General features: G+C 37.4%; 1 protein-coding gene across 2 annotated transcripts in view; it reads left to right on the top strand.

Annotated features, from left to right (window-relative positions):
• Nucleotides 1-880: 880 nt before the first annotated feature.
• LOC114646031 (insulin receptor-related protein-like) overlaps nucleotides 881-20,710 on the top strand; it is a 110,358-nt gene continuing 90,528 nt past the window's right edge. The window contains exons 1-2 of one of the 2 annotated variants that reach the window (XM_028794005.2): nucleotides 881-1,342; nucleotides 17,286-17,834. In XM_028794005.2, the coding sequence (XP_028649838.1) occupies nucleotides 1,267-1,342; nucleotides 17,286-17,834 (625 nt within the window). In that variant the 5' untranslated portion in view covers nucleotides 881-1,266. The remainder of the gene's footprint in view (nucleotides 1,343-17,285; nucleotides 17,835-20,710) is intronic. The other variant, XM_028794004.2, reaches the window with a different exon arrangement.

Genomic DNA, 20,710 nt, shown 5'->3' on the forward strand with positions numbered 1-20,710 from the left:
GAGAAAATCTAAGAGGTTCCAGGCTGTTGTTACAGACCTAAATGTACCTAAGTAAAGGAAACAAAGCAGTACACTGCAGTAGAAAAAATTCCTTACAAGGCAATATGGTAATACTGGGAGGAGCATGCTTCTTACAAAAAAAATGGAATAAGAATACAGTTGCAGGGAATTAAATCAAAGTGTAAGTTAGAACATGTGTCTTTAAACAACAGGTGAATAACTTTACCAGTGGAGTTTCATGAGCAGACTTGGGAGAAGGGAGTATCAAAATATGTATGTATTGTATAAGGTTCATGGCTTTGAAATAAAAATACAGTATTAGGATGAAATATTATTTATAATATGCAATGCTGAAAAGAAATCCCTTCTTTGCACTCCCTCACATGTCGGGTGTTTGATGTTCCTATTGAGCAACACGCCATTAGAAGTGAACAGCCTGCTGTTAGACCCTAAGTGGACATACAGTACATCAGCTGAAGTTTTTTTTTTATGTTGAAATGCAGTGTTTGCCCTTTGTGAATGAAATTACTTTCTTTAACAAGGAAGGGACAGCTGTTCTAGGACCGACTTCTTTTCTCTGTTGCATTTGCAGTAAGTAAACATGTGGAGAGTTGCTGGAGCATTAACAGGTTTTGATGTCTGTTATCATTTTTTTTTGTTTGCTCTCCAAATGCAAATTTCATGCAAGAAGAAGGGGGGCGAGGAGAGATACTTCCTCCAGATTTCATATCAGATTCAGGTGACAGAGTTTACACAATAACGGACTACCAGTCAGGTTTGACAGTAAATATTATTGAGTAAACAGTGCACAACACAATTAGCCCAACCCCTGACACCCCTATCATCAGACCTTTGTGGTGGGACACATAACCAATAGGAATATCATTCACTGTCTCTGGGTGACATGGCTGATGAACGCTCAGCACTTCCCCATCTCAAATAACATCTCCTATTTGCTTTTTCATTTGCACTTTTTTCATTAGGGCTCTTAAAGAATGTACAGAAGACTAAAGAATAATGTAGACATAGCAGATGCGATGGTTTTCCAATGATTATTATTCACCACAGATCTGTCCTGATTTACAAAGTACACTGCAATTGTTGCACTGCTCTAAAGACTCCTGATTATGCACTAAAAAACTGATATTTTGGATTCAAGGCAAGAAGTGGAGAAAGGAATTTTTTTGCCACTTAGTCGAGAGATTTTCATTTTTATTACTTTTCTAAATCAGCATTTCACTTCTTTGACTAACATTTTAAGGACTGATGATCGGGCCAAGGAGTTTGCCAACACTCTTTTTCATCATCTGGTGTCTTGCACTGCATCAGTCTGCTACAGAAAGTGAGTATGGTTGTGACCTTTTCATTATTTAAATGATTACACTTTTTTGGTTGTTCTTTCTTGATCAGGCAATTCAAACTTGGTTTACCGATAGAGAAGGCTATTTTGCTCTCTCTGACCCTGTAATCATTTAAAAGGATTAAGTTATGGATGGTCAGATATCACTTTACGTTTGATGTTTCTTGCTATAGAGGTAGCACCCCATAGTTCATATGCATTTCTTTTTGAAGAATTGACTGCTACAGACTAGATAAATACCTATTTGACATGTTTCCTTTCTCTAATCAGAGTATTTAGAGGAGACCATTCATTCTAATAGTATCCTAAGTCAGAGGCCAAAAAATGTATTGGATGTACTCCACTTGTACAGTCTTTACTGCTGGGCTCAGTCTATGGTAAAAATACATAAACAAACAAATAAATAAACTCAGTTCTATGCAGCATTTAGCATGTTTTAAATTGACACTTACTTTTTCTGTTTGCCTATAACAGTGCTCTCATACAGCTCTCCTAGAGGGGCACAGAGGTGACGAGTTTTCCTTTTAGACTATTTGGTTTTCCTTAGAAGGCAATTACTGCTACTGATAACTTTACTTCACTTGGTTGTTAAGTCTGATTATCCTGAACTCCTTCCTTTAGTAATAGCCTGCTGCATTTAGTAATTTTTGTCCTTTTCCTCCTGCCAACAATTTCCAAATATCAAAGCCACCAAAATCTAATTTGTTCAGATTTGCTTTTGTTTGTCTGTGTTACCAAGTTTCTGTTTCTATAAAATATTCAGAAAGAAATAAGAGCCCACTAAATATTGTGATGATGTTGTCAGCTAAGCAAAACCTAAAATATTACAAATGGGAGTGGGTGGGGGGCATGGCAGAGTGAGATCACTAACAATTAACATAATAAGGTGGCAGCAAAGATTGGGCTTTTATTTAGAATCTGACGGGAGCGAAAACTTGCAGGCAGGTAGTGAGCCAGAGATCTCCGGTCTGTCATATATAACTCACGAATGAAAAGAGATAGTATAAGTACATTTTCAAGTTTTTTTATTTACTTATTAATATTATGCTATCATATACTAGTTGATCAATAATCATCAGGTGGGAATAGACTATTGGGCAGTCAAAATTACCTTAAAGGAGAGCAATGCACAGTGGGAGAACAATGAGCCGCATAGCCTCACATCCTAACTGAAAAACAGTATGAGCAAGAGCAGCTACATTTACAGATTTTTTTATTTAACTCATTACGAATAAACTGGAAATGTTAGGTTGACCTGGGGATATCTGTCGGAGATGAAGCATCCATCAGCAAAAACTACAGTGCAGGGGATTAACGTGGAGTAGGAAAAGAATGAGCACTGTCCCATCTCACAATATGTCCAACACATTAGGCACTGCCCTGTTAAGTTGTTAGTATTGATGTGGAGTTTCACTTAATGGTGGTTTAGCGGTAATTTGTCAGCACCAGAGCTGCAAATCCAACCCTGGTTACTATCGGTGGGGAGATCAGATGTTCTCTCTGTGTCAATGTAGGTTTGCCTCAGGTCCCCATCTCAAGTCGGTTGCTCACTTGAACCCGGTGATGCTAGGAGATTCTCTTACTCCCATGACCCTGGATTTGATTTAAGCAAGTTAGGAAATTAGATGGATAAACGGAATTTCACTTCAGTGGTTAATTTTTAGCAACAACAAAGCACTGGTCATAAGATTCAACAAAATGCAAGTAGAGCCTCCCAAAATAACCCATTTTTATTAATCTGAATTGATAATATAAAATATTAAGTTAGATTTTCATAAATGTTAATGAAAAAACACAATTTCTAACACATGTAACTTAAAAAATCCCTCATGTTAATTACTCAACTGTTTATTTCTCAGTAGTTTTATGTTTAATTTACAAACCTCAAATTGCATGTTAAGTTAATATTACTTTTTCCTTCTCTAAATAATTCCTAATCTGCCCTGTGCAAACAAATTATTATGTTGATATTTTTTCATATAAAGAAAGGTGCTTGACTTGAATGACAATCTGCAAATGCTGTCACTGTCAAGGTCCAGGCTTAGATGCTAACATTGTTTTGTGGTGTGTCTTGTCTTCTTAAATCCCTTACACACATACCAGATGTAGGCCAACTTCCTCTTGATTTATCTCAAAAGTTACAAATGCAAAATTAGAAGAGATGAATTCTGTTAAAAATATCAAAATAATTTATGAATGTTTAATGATTAGTTTTTCTGTTTGCTTATAATTTTTTTGGTAACCCCTTGTTAATTTTATTCATTTGTAATTAGACTGATCAACACTACTGAATGAACGCAACCCTGTAAGATGCTTTCCAGCTCTAACATCTGATTAGTTTGTCAGTCTGATGCCATCTTACGCTCAGACACTTGCAGTGGTTAACACTGCTGACTCACAGCTAACAGGGATCTGATGTTTCCTCCCAGCCTGCTGTCTTTGTAGAGTTTCCATGTTCTTAATGGGCTTACTTCTAATCTCCAAAGAGATGCACATCAGGCAGATATCCAGCTTTAAACTGATCAAGTTTTGTTCCAACTGTCAACCACATTGCAATTCAATCAATGGTTTAGGTAAAAGGATAAATTGAGTGATGTATGGTTATTTTGTTAAAATTATGAACCAAACCCAGCATATTTTCAGCTTTTCACTGGTACTTGCATTTACTGAGATATACAGACACTGTTGTGATCAATAAGGCATTGATTTATTTTGTAGCTTCCGTGGTGGGTGACTTTCATAGGTAACATTGGGAATCTCTTCTTCCACAATCAAGATCTCTATAATCAATCATATACTTGTCCATACTGTTACATGAGCTGCTTCAGGGATAAACGGGCTGGAGCCTATCCTGATAGGAAAGGATAGAATAGGAAGCCTTTATCGTCACTGTACCATTGTAAAAGCTACATCTGTAAACACTGCAAGTACATCAAACAACGACAAACAAATAATATAAAAAGCACACATCCTATAACAAATAATAACCATAAATAAATAAATGCAGTTATAGTTTATCTGTTATGTACAGCTATTTGGAATTTTATTGAGAAAAAAACACTAATTGTGTAATTTGATCACAAAATGGTCTAGTCCACAAGTTTTTATATACTTTGTATAATATGTCTGTATACTGTATATGCATATACAAATACTGTATATAGACAGATATAGATAGGAGTCAGGTGATGCATTGTCTGCAACTAAAATCAGCAAAAAAAGAAAGAAACTGGTTATTGACTTTCACCACAGCAAATGGCTTTTACTCCGGGGCATTCTTCAGGGAGTGGATGTGGAGGTGGTACTTGGGGGTTCACAGCACTGGCAAGCAGGACTGGTCTAGCAACACAGAGGAACTATACAAGAAAGGGCAAAGCAGACTCTTTTTTTTTTTAGGAGACTGTGTTCCTTTAATGTTTATAGTGACATCCTCTACATGTTCTACAGCTCTGTGATGGCCAGTGTGATTTTCTTCGTTTGTGGTTTTGCTGTAATTAAGGCTCAGTTATGGGACACAGTCTCGACCTACTGGAGGTAACGGCAGAGGGGAGTATTAAAACAGAGCTGAGTGCCATTATGAACAATGCTGTAAACCCTTTCTTTGACACACTCATAAACGTTACTGGGGCTGCTTTATACCAATGGCAATATGCCTTTTCAATGCCTCACTATAACTGCTCTCTTAGTATTAGTAAAATCGCAAGTTTTTTAGTTTATTTTTTGTATTTCTTGGAGAATTGTTGTTGTTTTTTGATATACTTGTTAAGTTTCTGTTAAAAGGCAAAATTCCCCTTGGGATCTCCATCATCCTGGGTTTGAATTTTGCACACAGTCATTGTCTGTGTGAAGTTCTCCCCGTATCTGCATGTGGTGTTCTCCCAACTACATGCCTGTCAGGTTGACTGATAATTCTAAACTGGGGCAATGTGAGCATATACATTACTTATTTGGTTAAAACACCATTGTTTGTGTATTTTTCACCTCCTTGGGTCACTATGAGAACATCACCTAGAGTGTGCACAATACAGTTACTCTGAACAGTAAACATACCCTTTTTTAATTCCATGATTTTACATATCAGGACATGACTAACAAAGATTTCCTCCTCACATAGTCTTAAGATTAAACACATTTAACCCCAGGTGATCAACAAGACACAACAGATTTTGTTTTGCCATTATTTTACTGAACATAAAAAAAAAAAATTTGGTCAACTGGAGTTTTTATTTCCCTGCCCCCAAGCCCTCCTGTCTTAATTAAGCTGGACATTAAGATTCTCTGCTGTTATAAATAACTGTTTTTACTTTCTTTTTGTAAACGTGTTATTATTAATGCTAAAGCACTGTGAGCAACTTTCAGTGTTGTTGTAGCTAACAAATGTCATTCTATCAGTTACTAACTAATAGGGTTAACTTTATTTTTTACATGTGACTTTTGCATGTTGGCTTACCTTGTGTTTAGGAAATAATGGGAAAGGAAAAGCTTTCTTGTACTATTTATCACCTAAGGTTAGGATTATCTAATTTTAGGACTTGGTAAAGTGTAAAGATTGCCCTTAAACATAAGATTCCAGAAATAAAAGAGGGAGCACTTTCTTTTTTTCATCGTCATTGTAAATATATATATATATATTTTTTTTTTGACACTTACACCTTAAGACCCCACAGTGTACTTCCTTGTTTAGTATAAACAGAGCTCATTTTTCACTCAGCATGTTTCAACAAAGGACCATTAGGAGCCTTCCATCAAGCAGATCTGTGTATGTTTCATTGCCAAAGTGTTGCAGGTGTTTAGCAGGTAGATACAGCTGGCATTTTGGGTGGAGGTCATGCAGAGACCATTTCGACTGCTTACAGCAAACAGTCCTTGCTACACAAAGAAGTTACATGTGTTATGAAGATAAACATACTTGTACTCTGATGTATAAGGCTACAACGCTTCTGCCTTTGCTTTTTTAACATTTGTACACTTATTAGCTCTCATAAGAACAATAAAAAATCTTAATTGATTATTATTAATAAGTAAAGCATTTAAAATAATGTTTAGTAGTTTGCATTTGCCCCAAATTGATCATCCTAGGTTTTACAGTATACCCTTATTTACGCACTTGCAGGTTTTTTTGTTTTAGCTTTTGTTCCCTATGTAGTGGCAGGCAGACCCTGAAAGTAACATTCAAGATCCATCTATTTTAGTCAAAGTGCACAGCGCACAATACTCCAAGATGAAAGGTAAACCACTCAACACTTATCACTTTGGCATTCCTTCATATCTAGTCCTAAGTAAGCTGTCCTGAAAGTAAATGGAAAATTGCTAAGGACTGTGGCGAGATATTGGGCTTTGAATGTCTGCAGGTCTACTCATTATAAAAAGTAGATTTCCCATCTTGATAATATTGATTTACAGTGACCTGCTCAGCCTCTACAACACCTCAGTCTTTAATTTACATTGTACAATGAAACAGAACTAGCGGACACTTTCTTCAGTCCTGAAATCACATCACTACAGTCTAGAAATCAATCATTATGGATCATAACTCTGTATATGTTAAGGCACGGACATGTGCCAGCTCTCTTCATATACCCCCTTGCTATATTTTGAATTGTAATTGTTCTGAGTTTACCATATAACATGACATCTTTAAAAATCTTTAATCCAATGAAAGGTTACAGGCTAGAGGCAGCCCCAGCAGCAATGGATGCAAGGCAGAAAACAGCCTTGGAAAGTGCTCAGTCCACTGCTGGTTTGACTCTCACATATCAAAGCGGCGAGTGTTAGGTTAATCCGACAACTATAAATCGAGCCTGTTAAGAGTGAGTAAGTGCCATAATGTACTGGTATACTGTACTGGACTGGTTCCTGTCTTGTACCGTTGCTAGCCCTTGGCCACCTATGACCAGTGGTGGAGAATGAAAGAATAATTCATTGTTCAGTCACTTAATGGACAGCATAGCTACTTCACACTCCTTGAACCCTGTATTGATTAATTGGCAGTTCTCTTTTTGAATGTCCCTTTACACATGTAAACTCCAGCAGCCAAACACATGCTGTTAAATTGAATTGTAATTAATCAGTGGCTGTTTTGAATGACAACTTGAGTTAGTATGCCATATTATACATGTAGAGGGTTGGTCCACCCTCTGTATTCCTAATTTCTATAATGACTGCTGATCACTGTTTGATTACTTATCCTTCCACAGAGATTATTTACATGAGGGTTCCAGTATTGTTTCACAGGATGACAGCATTGGTGGTGGATTTTCACTGGAACTTAAATGTTAATATTTTGTCGATGTTTCTTATTGAAAACCTGGCTCGGTTTAACTTGTTGAATTCTGTCTCTTAGTGTGTATTCAAATTTAACCAACATCTATTTATTGAATAATAAAAAAAATCACTGGCAGATATTGCAATTGTTACTTTTTATTTTTCCATTCTTCTCCATTGCTGTTTCCATCCAACACTTTCCCACGTCTGTGATTATTTCCCTTTGAAAGCAATGGTTTTAAATCCCCTATCCTTGTATTTCTTCATAGCTACTGTATATTAAATGTTGTATTCTGCACTCCCTTTTTTATGACAAGACAATCCTTTTGTCTTTTCAGATCAATTTAATCCAATTATAAGGTCACAATAATGACAAGTACCCAAGCTTGGAAGGGGCATCAGTCCATTTCAGAGCCTACTTGTGGACATAACTCATCGCACTCCAGTTCAGAGTTGCCAGTTAACCTGTAGTAACATACTCACATTTATTAATGTACATTCTTGTCAATCCGGTCACTTCAATGAAGTTTATCAATTGAGACAAATGATAACTCATCTTCAGTTGCCTTGTAGTTTACATTAAAAGCTCACACCTACTGTACCAATCTTATCCAGGCCTGAGGAACTGCGCCTATTTTGGCAGTGCAAATCAAAATGCAGGCAGTATGGTGCAGTGATTAAGCCTTTGGTCTTCAATCACTGAGGTTTTGGGTTCATATCCTGCCACTGACATTGTGTGACCATGAATAAGTCACTTCACCTGCCTGTGCTCCAACTGGAAAAACAAAAGAAATGTAACCAATTGTATTTCAAATGTTGTATGTCACCTTAGATAAAAGCATCAGCCAAATAAGTCAATGTAAAGGCATCAGGGTCAAACTAATCCTGGAAGGGCTATCACCTCATTGTAGGGCACATTTACTTACCTGGGGTCAAGTTAGAGTTTCCAGTTTAACTAAAACACGTGTGCTTGGGTTTAATAAGCAAACTGGAATAAAAAACTTACAGGCTAAATATTTAAATTCCACCTAGGCAGTGCCTGAGCTGAGATACAAACCAGGAAGACTCATTTATAAAAGGGTGCTTAGCCTGATCCTAAATACTGTATAAATGTATGATTATTTACTAATAGTTCTTACAAATAACATGTCTGTAAATATGAATTTGGTACCATGAACACTGGTGTTACTGGAAATCACAATACATTGCTTTGCAAGCAGGGACAGTGGCAGTCCATAAAGAATACAAACAAAGTCAAACAAGCAGGCAAAATGAGATTAAAAGCAAGCTGAACTACTGGCAGTTATCTGTGAATAGTATTGCAATGGACCCAAGGATTGAGACATCTTGTACCTACTGTAAGTGACTGATAACACCAGACGAGTGAGGTGAGTGTCACCTCTGAACTAAGTGATATCTGAAATAATGAGCTACGAACAGTGAGTGTTTTATTATAATGCACAGTAAAATCAAATGTGACATGTTTTAGCACTGCTTATGTTTTTACATAGTCCTACTTTTGCTTGCTGTCAATAATGTTGCCAACTGGGCTAAGCTGTTAACGTGGATGACATGCCCCCAGCTTACTGCTAGAAGTATTACAGTACTTAGAGAGACAGAAGTCTACTATTTGAATTAAGAAAATTACACACCCTCTCACAATTCTGTGGTCCCAACTCTGCTATATGCCATTGTACTTAAAATTATTTTAAAAATTGATAATGTTATTTTAAAATGCCATTGATCCAATGGCCTTTCATGGCCCTGAGTGAATTAATTATACCCTTTCTCTTCTTTAATTGGGTTATTTTTTTAATCCCTTCATACAAATTAGAACTATAATTACAGGCATTATAGAGCCATTTCTTTTGGTAACACTCTTGGGAAAATACTAAAAGTTTTAGAAACAAGTCAAAACCTTATTAACAGAATACTGCAGAATAACTCATAATTGTATCAGTTAAAAATAAGCTCATGCTGAATATATATTTAGAAATTATTTACCGGAAGTTTGTGTCTTTGAGGAAATGCACTGGACGTGATGTCTCTTTGGCTCATGGGTGGAGTGTAAACTTTGTTTAGGTTTATCTTTTCCTTGTGAATTGCAATTGTAAATTTAAGTAACTCTTTGGTGTGGCTCAGCTTGGAGGATCTAAAGGCTTTATTAACAACTATAATAACTACAAAAAGTATATTTCCTTTTTGTTCCCTTTTATTTTTATTGTACAATACAATACAATATTGTATTCTGAAACTCACTGAATATTGAATTGAGGATCAATAGTTGACAGAGGCCATCACAGAATGACTGGTTGCAGTTTAGTTACCAGCCATGGAGGGCAGTGCACTAGAGGGTCCTTTCTCACACACTCTCACGCTCACTCAAACTGTAACTAATTATTATTAATTAACCTAACCTGTAAATCTCTGAAGAAGTGGTAGAAACCCAGAACGCTTCATACCCTCTGTGCTCCCCTTTATATTATAGTCTCATTCACAATTTAGTTTAACATTGATCTCTCTACAGCATAATGTCAAAGTGAAGCAATATAGCATTCAAAAATAATTATAAAAACAGAAATTGTATGATTTTGCACATTAGATATGAAATAGTTTTATTAAAAGCAGATATAAAGTCCAACGTCAGTCAGTCAGTATCAAACCCGCTATATCCTAACACAGGGTCATGGGGGTCTGCTGGAGCCAATCCCAGGCAACACAGGGTGCAAGGCAGGGTACCAGCCCACTGCAGGGCACACACACACACACACACACACACCAAGCACACACTAGGGACAATTTAGGATCACCAATGCACCTAATCTGCATGTCTTTGGACTGTGTGAGGAAACCGGAGCACCCAGATTAAATCCATGCAGACACGGGGAGAACATGCAAACTCCACACAGAGTTTTGAAGCGAACCCATGTCTCCTTACTGCAAGGAAGCAGCACTGCCCACTGCACCACCGTGCAGCCCAAGTCCAACGTTTCCAACTCAATTACAAAATACTGTATTTTGTATTTAGACTATCAAAGTGTTATTCACAACTATATAAGGTGACATACCACAATCTTCTTAGCAAAGAAATGTTTTGTAAGCCTTATGTGTCCCTTTTTTCATGTACGTAAACACTTATTACTTGGTAATTACTTGCCCATCTTCAGTGTAGCTGCTGTAGACATTATTGTCGTCTACAGGCTGTATGGCTCAAGTAAAAATAAGTACTACTTGTCTCATTCAAACTCCATACCTAAATGTGTGTGCATATGCCATGAAATGAATTATACAGAGTATTCACAAGAATAACGCTACTGTCAATTAAACTATAGCTAGTGACATAACTACTACCAAATCATTATAGTGTTAAGTACAGAGTTTAAACCTTACTGTTATTGCTGATGCTAATTATCCAACATGTGTTATGGAGTTCTTTCTCCTTACTAATATTTTTCTTAATTTAATGTTTGAATTATACACTAAATATTTCTTTTTGCATCTAATCCAGATTAATGTCTAAATAAATAAAGCTGAGTTGGTATTGGAAGGTACAAAATGTATGTTCATTCTGACATTACACCAAAAGGCTGCACATATATTTATGAAAACTGGAGAAAAACTCAGGGATAATTCAGCTTAAAATACAGGCTATATTTTCACCTCGATGTCACTTCAGGAGGGAAATACTCAATTAAAGATAAAGTTAAATGTGATTACTTGGCATCAAACCTTGAGCAGCCTCTCGGAAGGCAAGTATGCTCACCATTACAACACCATCACAACTAGCCCAGTGCTGCTTCTCTGTTACATTTGAAACCGTACTCCTCTAACCACTTCAGGAAGTCACAACCCCACAGACAAGTCAAATCTCATAAAGAATTAGTCAAACTTTAAATTTACTGCAAGTTTTTCAAATAATACCAGGACAACGCCACGTAGCACAGTTAGTTGATTTCAATCTACAATATCGCTCCACAAGCACTGTCATGATTTCTCTGATGTTTTTACCGTTTTTATCTTATTACACTTAAAATATGTGCTTATCAATTGGCAGGAGTCTTTCTGGACATTTTCAACCTTTCTCTACAACTTGCAATGGTCCCTGTCTGCCTCAAGTCCTCCACTAATGTGCCAGTGCCTAAACAATCAGCGGTCACCTGCCTTAATGATTACCGCCCTGTGGCTCTGACCCCAGTGTTATGTCCAGAGCAGGGTAAAATAATTAGCCAACCAGGGATAACTCAGAACGTTAACTTCTTTATTTTACGACAGGCACGAATGATCACCAATCAAGAAGACTTTTTTTTTTATTCCTAGACTCCTTTGCTATCCCTTCAACAGGTAACACATTTTATAAGAACTCCCCCTAGCGTTCTGGCAGAAACTACAACTGAACACAACACCCAGTAATAATGAATTGCTTTGAGAGAATCCTCCTAAAGTACATCAAGGATGCCATCCCTTCTGGATTTGACAACCATCAGTTCGCCTACAGGAGGAATAGATCTGCAGAGAATGCCATCTCAATAGCACTTCACACAGCCCTGACTCATCTGCAGTGCCCTAACACTTATGTTAGGATGCTATTTGTCAATTTTAGTTCAGCATTTAACACCATAATCCCGGACAAGCTGGTACAAAAGCTTCATAATCTGGGTCTGTCCACATCGTTGTGTCTCTGGATCAGGGAGTTTCTCACTAACAGACCTCAGGTGGTTAGAATTGGAGATTGTACTGTACATCAGCCACACTGGTTTTGAACACAGGCACGCCACCGGGTTGTGTGCTCAGCCCAGCACTCTTCACGTTATTTACGCACGATTGCTCTGCCATCCATGCCACAAATATGGTTGTGAAGTTTGTGGATGATACGACCGTGGTGGGTCTCATATCAGACAATGATGAGACTCACTACAGAGAGGAGATACAACACCTAGTACTATGGTGCTCAGCCAACAACCTCATCTTAAATACCAGCAAGACCAAAGAAGTCATTGTGGACTATAGAAGATCCAGAAGAACAGAACATGCTCCTATATTCATACATGAGGAGGCTGTAATGTGTGTGGACAATATCAAGTTCTTGGGTATCCACATAACATTGGATCTGACCTGGTCTTTGAACACATCTCACCTGGTAAAGAAGGCCCAACAAAGACTCTTCTTCCTCAAGAAGAAGAGACTTACTGGATTCTCCTCTCCGCTGCTCACAAACTTCTACAGATCCGCTATAGAAAGCATTCTCTGTCACAATATGACAGTGTGGTACGGCAGCTGCACAGCACAGGACAGGAAGGACTTGGAACGGGTGGTGAGAACAGCACAGGGGATCGTGGGAAGTCCTCTCCTAGACCTGGACTCTGTATATTCTGGAAGGGTGCAGAAGAGGGCCAAATGTATAGCTGCAGATCTCACCCATCCGGGAAATGGACTGTTTGTACCATTGCCTTCAGGAAAGCGGTACAGAAACATAAAAACACGTACCAGCAGACTGAAAGACAGCTTTTTCCCCAGAGCTGTGAAGTCCATCTGCCCCTGCTGATACACACACATACACCTACCCCTAACCTAACCCCTTGTAGACATGCACACGCACTTTCCATCATAATCAAACACACACACTCATATTCCTTCCCTGCAGACCCATGCACACAGATCACTGGTCTCTGCAGGCGTACTACCTCAGGAAAAGTCTGGACTTGATGATGTTTTATTGCTGCTGTCTTTTATACTTATGCTTATTTTATTATTTATAGTGTATTGTGTATTTAAGCATTCTGCCTCGAAGCTGAGTCCTACCAACAAAAAAATTTGTTATGTGTATGCATAGTGGCAATAAAGAATTCTATCTATCTATCTATCTATCTATCTATCTATCTATCTATCTATCTATCTATCTATCTATCTATCTATCTATCTATCTATCTATCTATCTATCTATCTATCTATCTATCTATCTATCTATCTATCTATTATTCATTTAGCACCATTCACTATGATTTCTTTTCTGGTTATGTACATGTGTAGCAGCCTGGTTATGTACATGTGATGTTATGGCAGCTTACTCTGTATGGCTAAGCTGCATGCATTTCAAGATATGAACTTTTTTGAAAAGAAACATCCTGACCTGAGGGGTTTAGTCTCACAGTTATTATGCTTATGGTTTTGTGTCTTGCTTGACTTCAACATCATTTCTTTAAATTGCCCCTTTTGGTTTTGATCAGTAATTTCTTGTTTCTATGTGTTTAGCTATATCCTGACCATTCTTTTTGTTGGCATTTAAAACATTTTTGCCCACCTCACCATAAAAAGTAGCTGTGCTGACTTTTCTGTGCAAATAAATGTTGTATCACTCACAACAACCACCTTCTCATCTTAAAGAGTACCTTTTTATCATGTCTTTTCATTAAGGCTTTTTCAGAGCTTCCTATTCTGAAATGAAATGTAATACTTACATTTTTTGCTGATTTACTATGCCAAACCACTAAGTCACCTAGAACATTATTTATGATCACTAATTACTATATTTTCAATTTCCTCTATTTTGTGGATTAGACTATTACAAAATATTACAGAATGTCTAGAGTATCAGCCAACCAGTGTTTCAAAGTCAATGTCTATTATACTCATAGACATTCCAGGATTCATCCATGTTTCTGTACTCGCTAAATTTACTGTATTTATTGTACATGTATAGTATCTGATCATATATAGTTTCAGTTTTTAATACCTCAGCCAGTAAGAAAATAATGTACTTTTTTATCAGTTCAGGAATGTACTATTACAAGGCACACTTTCACTGTATTATACACTAATTACCAATACATTATGTTTAAATTTAAAATGCAAAATTCTATGCAACAACACAACCTGAAATATAGTATTTTGAAACAAAAAATAACATACAATAGCTACTCACAAATATATGTACTTATAGTTATATCTGCATTTATTTTTAAATACTAATAAGATTATTGAACTGTCAAATATTCTAGCGCTGAATTCCAACTTTCTAGGTTAATCAGCCCTCTAGCCACTGGCTACTCTGCAATGCATCAGGGCCCAGGCAAAGAAAGATTATTCCAGAAGAATATCACAAAAGTTTTGGCAATGCGTGATTGGAGTATTAGTGGATCCACTTCAAGAAGGTCCACCATAGGACGATGAGAAGAAATGAGAATGGGAAAGAGTTTATTAAGCTCAATCAAAATGTTATTAATATTAAAAAAAATATAAAACATTTAAAAAGGTAACAAAATGTTAAATTTTTTAAAAGCAATAAGACAGCATTAGCAACAGATCTAACAAGCTGACATAATGAGAGTTCAGCCTTGGCGCAAATCCTGATACTGTTTTGTTCTCTGTCCCCCCAGTGGCGTTGTTAAGGGGGGCTTTTTGGGCTTCGGTCCTTGATCTTATGCATTAAATCCTGATCTTCAAAAGCCCCCCTCTAACCCATCCCATGGATTTAAGCATTGAGCCTCCGATATTTGAGAGCCCACTCCCCCTTCATCCCATACCTAACAGGTACTCCCTCTTCTTCCACCACACAAAAGGTTAACGGGGGAAAACTTATCAACTGTGCTAAAACTAGAAGGGCAGAACCTCCCAACCCACAACATTGCTTTTCCATCTCACGTATATATAACAGCATTATCAGAGGCACGCTACACCACTAAGAAGTGCTAAAGTTAGTGATGCCTCAATTATACCACAATCTGTGGCCCTATTAGTAAATGTTCTGCTTCTTGATGTAATTTTGTTCAAATTTGGAATTTTATGAAAGTCTTCAATATGAGATCACAAAGTACAGCCTTTGGGAATAACAGATTGTATGAGGTAAGGAGCAGGGGCTAAGCCCATTTAAAGTTTAATTGGTCAAAAGGAGAGTTTTTAAATCAATTCTAAACTGGAAACAAGTGTAGTGATTTAAGGACTGGAGTTATGATACCTTTGTACTTATTAATTTTAAAATTATAGCAGAGTTTTGAAATCATTGTAAAACTTTACGTGAATGATTCCAAAAGAATGACAATAAACCTAACAATAGTCTCTTCTTTTTGATAAAAATGAGCAAACTGGCTTTAAACTATGCTGTAAAGAAATCTGGTTTATTTTGCAATAATTCCAAGCTGGGGAAAGAATGTTTTAGAAAATTTTGGAAATGCAATAATTGAAAGTTACATTTGTACAAAACATACCCCTAAAATGTCAAGTGGATTTGGCCCACAAAGAATTGAAACCTTTTAAATGAAATGTCGTCTATATTGCCTTACTATCTGCAGAATAGGGTGGCGCAGTGGTAGCACTGCTGCCTCGCAGTAAGGAGACCTGGGTTTGCTTTCTGGGTCCTCCCTGGGTGGAGTTTTGCTTGGTGTGTGTGGGCTGGCGCCCTGCTCAGGGTTTGTTCCTGCCTTGCGCCCTGGGATTGGCTCCAGAAGACCCCTGTGTTAGGATATAGTGGGTTGGAAAATGACTCAGTTTGTCTAAATACATGGAAACATAATCATCCACTAATAAATAGCTTAATTTCATATTTATATATTTTTTTTGTAGAACATATCTGTTAAAAAGTCCAGATTTGTGCCAAAAAAAAGAAAAGAAACAAGATGTCACTGCTTTCACACAGATTATGCTTTTTATGCAGCCGAAGCCTTTCACCAATGGTTGAAGGAATACAGCTCACTATAGACTACATTCCCTCTTTATTACTTTGGAAAGGGTCCAGACACAAATAAATTCTGGCATTTTTGGGTAATCAGAGTACACATATGAATATGAAGTGTCTTTTTTTTAGTTATAATTGCAGAAGACAATCTAATTATTGCCAGCATGCAACATTAATATAACAAGTTACAGGGAAGTTCAGTCAATTTTAAATTTAATGTCTACTTGCCACCTGGATAACATTTTACTTGCACTGCTGAGCTTTCATAGGAGTTCTGACATTTTGAACTATAAAATTTCTAATTATGAACATATTATTTTCTGGATCAACAAACATGCTGCTAAGTGCTGAATACTTTTTTTTTGTTTTAAACTTGTGACTTGAAAGCTTTAGACTCCCAGCTGTTTGTAGCCTACTAAGTATGGAGTCAAATTGGTGATGCTGCCAATTTTGCCCCTTCACTGATTACAGGGATGGCTGGAGAAGACAAGGTCAAATCAGAAATAGCTGAATGATTTGAGCATATGGAGACACTCCAATTTTATGTGTGTTCTGTAGCAGTCATGGTTCAAAAGTAGTACTCTGATTCTAACTAAACATGCTCCTATGCTTGACTATTACCTGCTAGTTAGTGATTTACACAATATACAGAATTTTTATTTAGTTTATATGAACCTATTTTTTTCCATTAGAGAGAGCTGGAGACTATTCTGGCAGCATCAAGTACAAAGTAAGAACAAAACTTTCCAATCAATTATACGGCACAACCATGCTTACTCACAACTGGCATTTTAGGATCACCTCTTAACTTAATGTTCATATTTTAGTGTCTACAGGAAGCAGGCAAAAACTGCTAAGCATTAATGGTGGCATGGCAACCTAGCACTTTTTATTTCTTACATTGCCACTCGCAATGGAAAGTTTGTTTTTTCTTTCTGATTGTAGAGCTCATTTTATTAACTTGTTCTTATCTTTAATACCATTCTTTTTCAGTCTGTGGCACCATGGACATTCGAAATGATGTTTCAGAGTTGCATCAATTAGAGAATTGCTCTGTAATTGAGGGAAATCTTCAGATCCTGCTTATTTCCACCACTCAAGGTGAGGACTTCCGAGGTCTCAGTTTCCCAAGGCTGGTCATGATCACCGACTTTCTGCTACTTTTTCGTGTCTATGGACTGGAGAGCTTGAGAGACCTTTTCCCAAACCTCTCTGTCATCCGGGGCAATCAGCTCTTTTTTCAATATGCACTAGTCATTTTTGAAATGCCTCATCTACGAATGATAGGGTTGCACAGCCTGACAAGGATAATGAGAGGGGCTGTTAGAATTGAGAAAAACCAGGAGCTCTGTCATCTTTCCACTGTTGACTGGACATTGCTGATGGATTCAACAGAGAACAACGACATAGTAGGCAACAAGCTTCAAGTAGAGTGCACTGATGTCTGTCCTGGGATCCTAGATGAGGAAAAGACCTGTGTGAAGACTGATGTCAATGGGCATAAAGACTACCGGTGCTGGACCTCCACCTACTGCCAGAAAGGTAAGTTCAATTATCTTAATACATAATTCACCTGCCTCCTCACTCACTCACTCACGTTCGTCCGAAGCCAAATGCGCAGTCGCCTTCTGTGCAGCTGCCCGAAAAACCTTACGAGACCGACATCCAACCCCAACATCGCAGCAGGCGGCGGATTTACGGCCGCAAAAATTCAAAGAGAAAGGCGACTTCGATTAAAGCTCGAGAGGCCTGAAAGGCGATTTCGACTACAGCTCGAGGCCTAATTACGCATTCTGATTCAATTGCGCATTCATTCAATACACCTATATTAGGTTTGTGGTGCTTATACTTATTACTATTACATATTGTACTGGAACATTCATCATTCAATATTATACTATAGGCCTGGAAAATTGATCAACGAACAGTACAAGCCTGTACAGTAATGAGTAAAGCGGACTACAATCATTACAAAACAACTTCTTTGTTACTTATCATTTGTTCTTCATATACTGCTGACACAAACTCGTGCCTGTTTCATCTTACGTTGTCGAAACGGGCTCTTTGTCTAGTTTCCAATAATAAAAGAATAAATACATTAAATCAGTATTTTCAATAATCCATATAATCACTGGAGTGGATTAATACTGGAGTTTATATGGGACAGCAAATACTTTGAGTAAGGACATTCTTTTTCATTTGCCATTCTGATTTACTGTAAATTGTATAAAACTGTAACTGTTTCTAAATTTGTGTTTAAATTCATTTTCTAAGCTTTACATTACATTAATTCTGATAAATACAAGTGAACCTATAGTTACAGTTCATAGTATGTTTTTCAGGAATTGCTGCCTTATTGAACATTTATCTGGACTGAAAGTAAACCTGACTTTTCCCAACTAAATACAAAAATCAGAAGTAAGAAATAGCACACTAGTCCCTGACTGGGGGCCTCATTTATAACGATTGCGTATGCCCTAAAAGAGGCTAGAAATGTGCATACGCAACTTACCACGTAAATGCTGGGATTTATAAAAGAAAACTCAATGGGAGAACATGCAGATATTTACAGTAACTCTGACCCATGTTTATGCAACATTTTGGAGAAACTGGGTAATGACTGCACCTTTGATAAAGTGGTGAAATGCATCCAAACCCAGCTAAATGCTGACTCACACACATAATAATTCATATCACTGAGTTGTTATTATAATGTGCATTGCTTCAACAAACATATGAAACCTCAATTGAGATAAATATGATGCACAGATACTACTGTAGTTGTAGAGGCTTGAAATGTGCGTACGCAACCTCCCACACAAACATTGAGATTTATAAAAGAAAACTTGATGGGGATACATCTGTATATTTATGACAACTCTAACCCATACGTACAAAACATTTTGGAGAAAGTGGGAAATGACAACACCCTTGATCAAGCAGGGAAATGTAGCAAAACCTGCTAAATGATGACTTGCACACATAAAAATTCATATCACTAAGCCACTGTTATAATATACCTCAAAAACAATGAATACTTACTTTAGATCACTTTTAAGAGGGACAATACTGGCCATTTGCACTGAAGAATTGTTTTTGAATTTTCATCATTTTATATTGGCTACAGTGCTGTCACTTCTGAGGGAACTGGTCGATAGGTCAACGGTATCTCAGTCAAGTTTTACTTTATCATGGCTGCTTTGCTGGAAGTTATTAACTAACCAGTGAGGTGCTACGTCCAGATTTTCTATTGTGTGGGTGCACACAGAAGCAATTCTAGGGATTGTGGGGGCTCTAGGCTAAAAAATACTTTGTGAGGCTTTTCAACTCAACCTCCCCTGAGTCAGGACATTGTAAAATGTATTTTTTCCACTTTTTGTTTCCAGACATATAAATCCTCTACATGATTTATGAAAATAGTACTGAGTACATTTAACATTTAATTAACATTCATCACAAACACTATCACACCAGAGATTGGGCCACACTTAGGGTGGGGTTTTCGACTGTGTAGTCGTACTATGTCGATGCTGTGCTTCAAGCAATTTGATTTGCAGTTACATTGACTACCTATGTAAACTGATAAGCCCCACCCCCCTCATAGTCTAAGACCCCAGGCGACTGCCTGCCTTGCCTGTCCTGTCGCTATTCCTCTGGGTGCACATACCAAAACACACACACACACACAAACATATATAGTTCTTGCCAACATAAAGGGTCAATTTGAAGCAATGTCCAGTTCTCCAAATGTAATAGGATCTCACTTTACTGCATTCATATTGCAGTGAGGGCACCGAGCAAGAATGTACCTACATTTGTTAACTGAATGCAGTGACATTGCATTAATGCACAAGTCATCCATGACGTGACTAGCGAATTGTGTCTCAGTGGCCTGGGTCAGCCTGTGACTCATTTATTTTAAGACAAAGTAGCTTTGACGGATGTCATGGTATTGAATATGGTGGCTGGCTTGTTGGTAAAGTAAGTGACTGAACCCTCAGTGTTTCATATGGCCTGTACTATTCATTGTATCAGCAATAGAGGCTATCTGCTCAAACGACAGTGCCTTACATCTTTCCCAGACCGCCAGAGTGTAGAGGAGAGGTTGTATAATTCCACTCATGATCTTCTGCTCATAGTTGTGGAGCACAACCAGATACTCTAGTGGTGGCGAGGTCTCAATACACCAGTCAATAAAGTTCTGCAGCATTGTGAATGCAAATGTATACGACTGATCAGCATGCTCCATATATGGATGTTTCAGGGTGGCGTTTAAGGCGCACTAATGTATGCATATTTACAAAGTGATTGTAATTTATAAACAATAAATTGCATAGAAATGTGCATACGGCAGGTTTTATAAATCTGACTTTTTTTATAATTTCTTGTATACAAAGGAAAGTATTGTAATCGTCCAA

This window comes from Erpetoichthys calabaricus, chromosome 2, assembly GCF_900747795.2.
Source record: "Erpetoichthys calabaricus chromosome 2, fErpCal1.3, whole genome shotgun sequence".
NCBI lineage: Eukaryota > Metazoa > Chordata > Cladistia > Polypteriformes > Polypteridae > Erpetoichthys > Erpetoichthys calabaricus.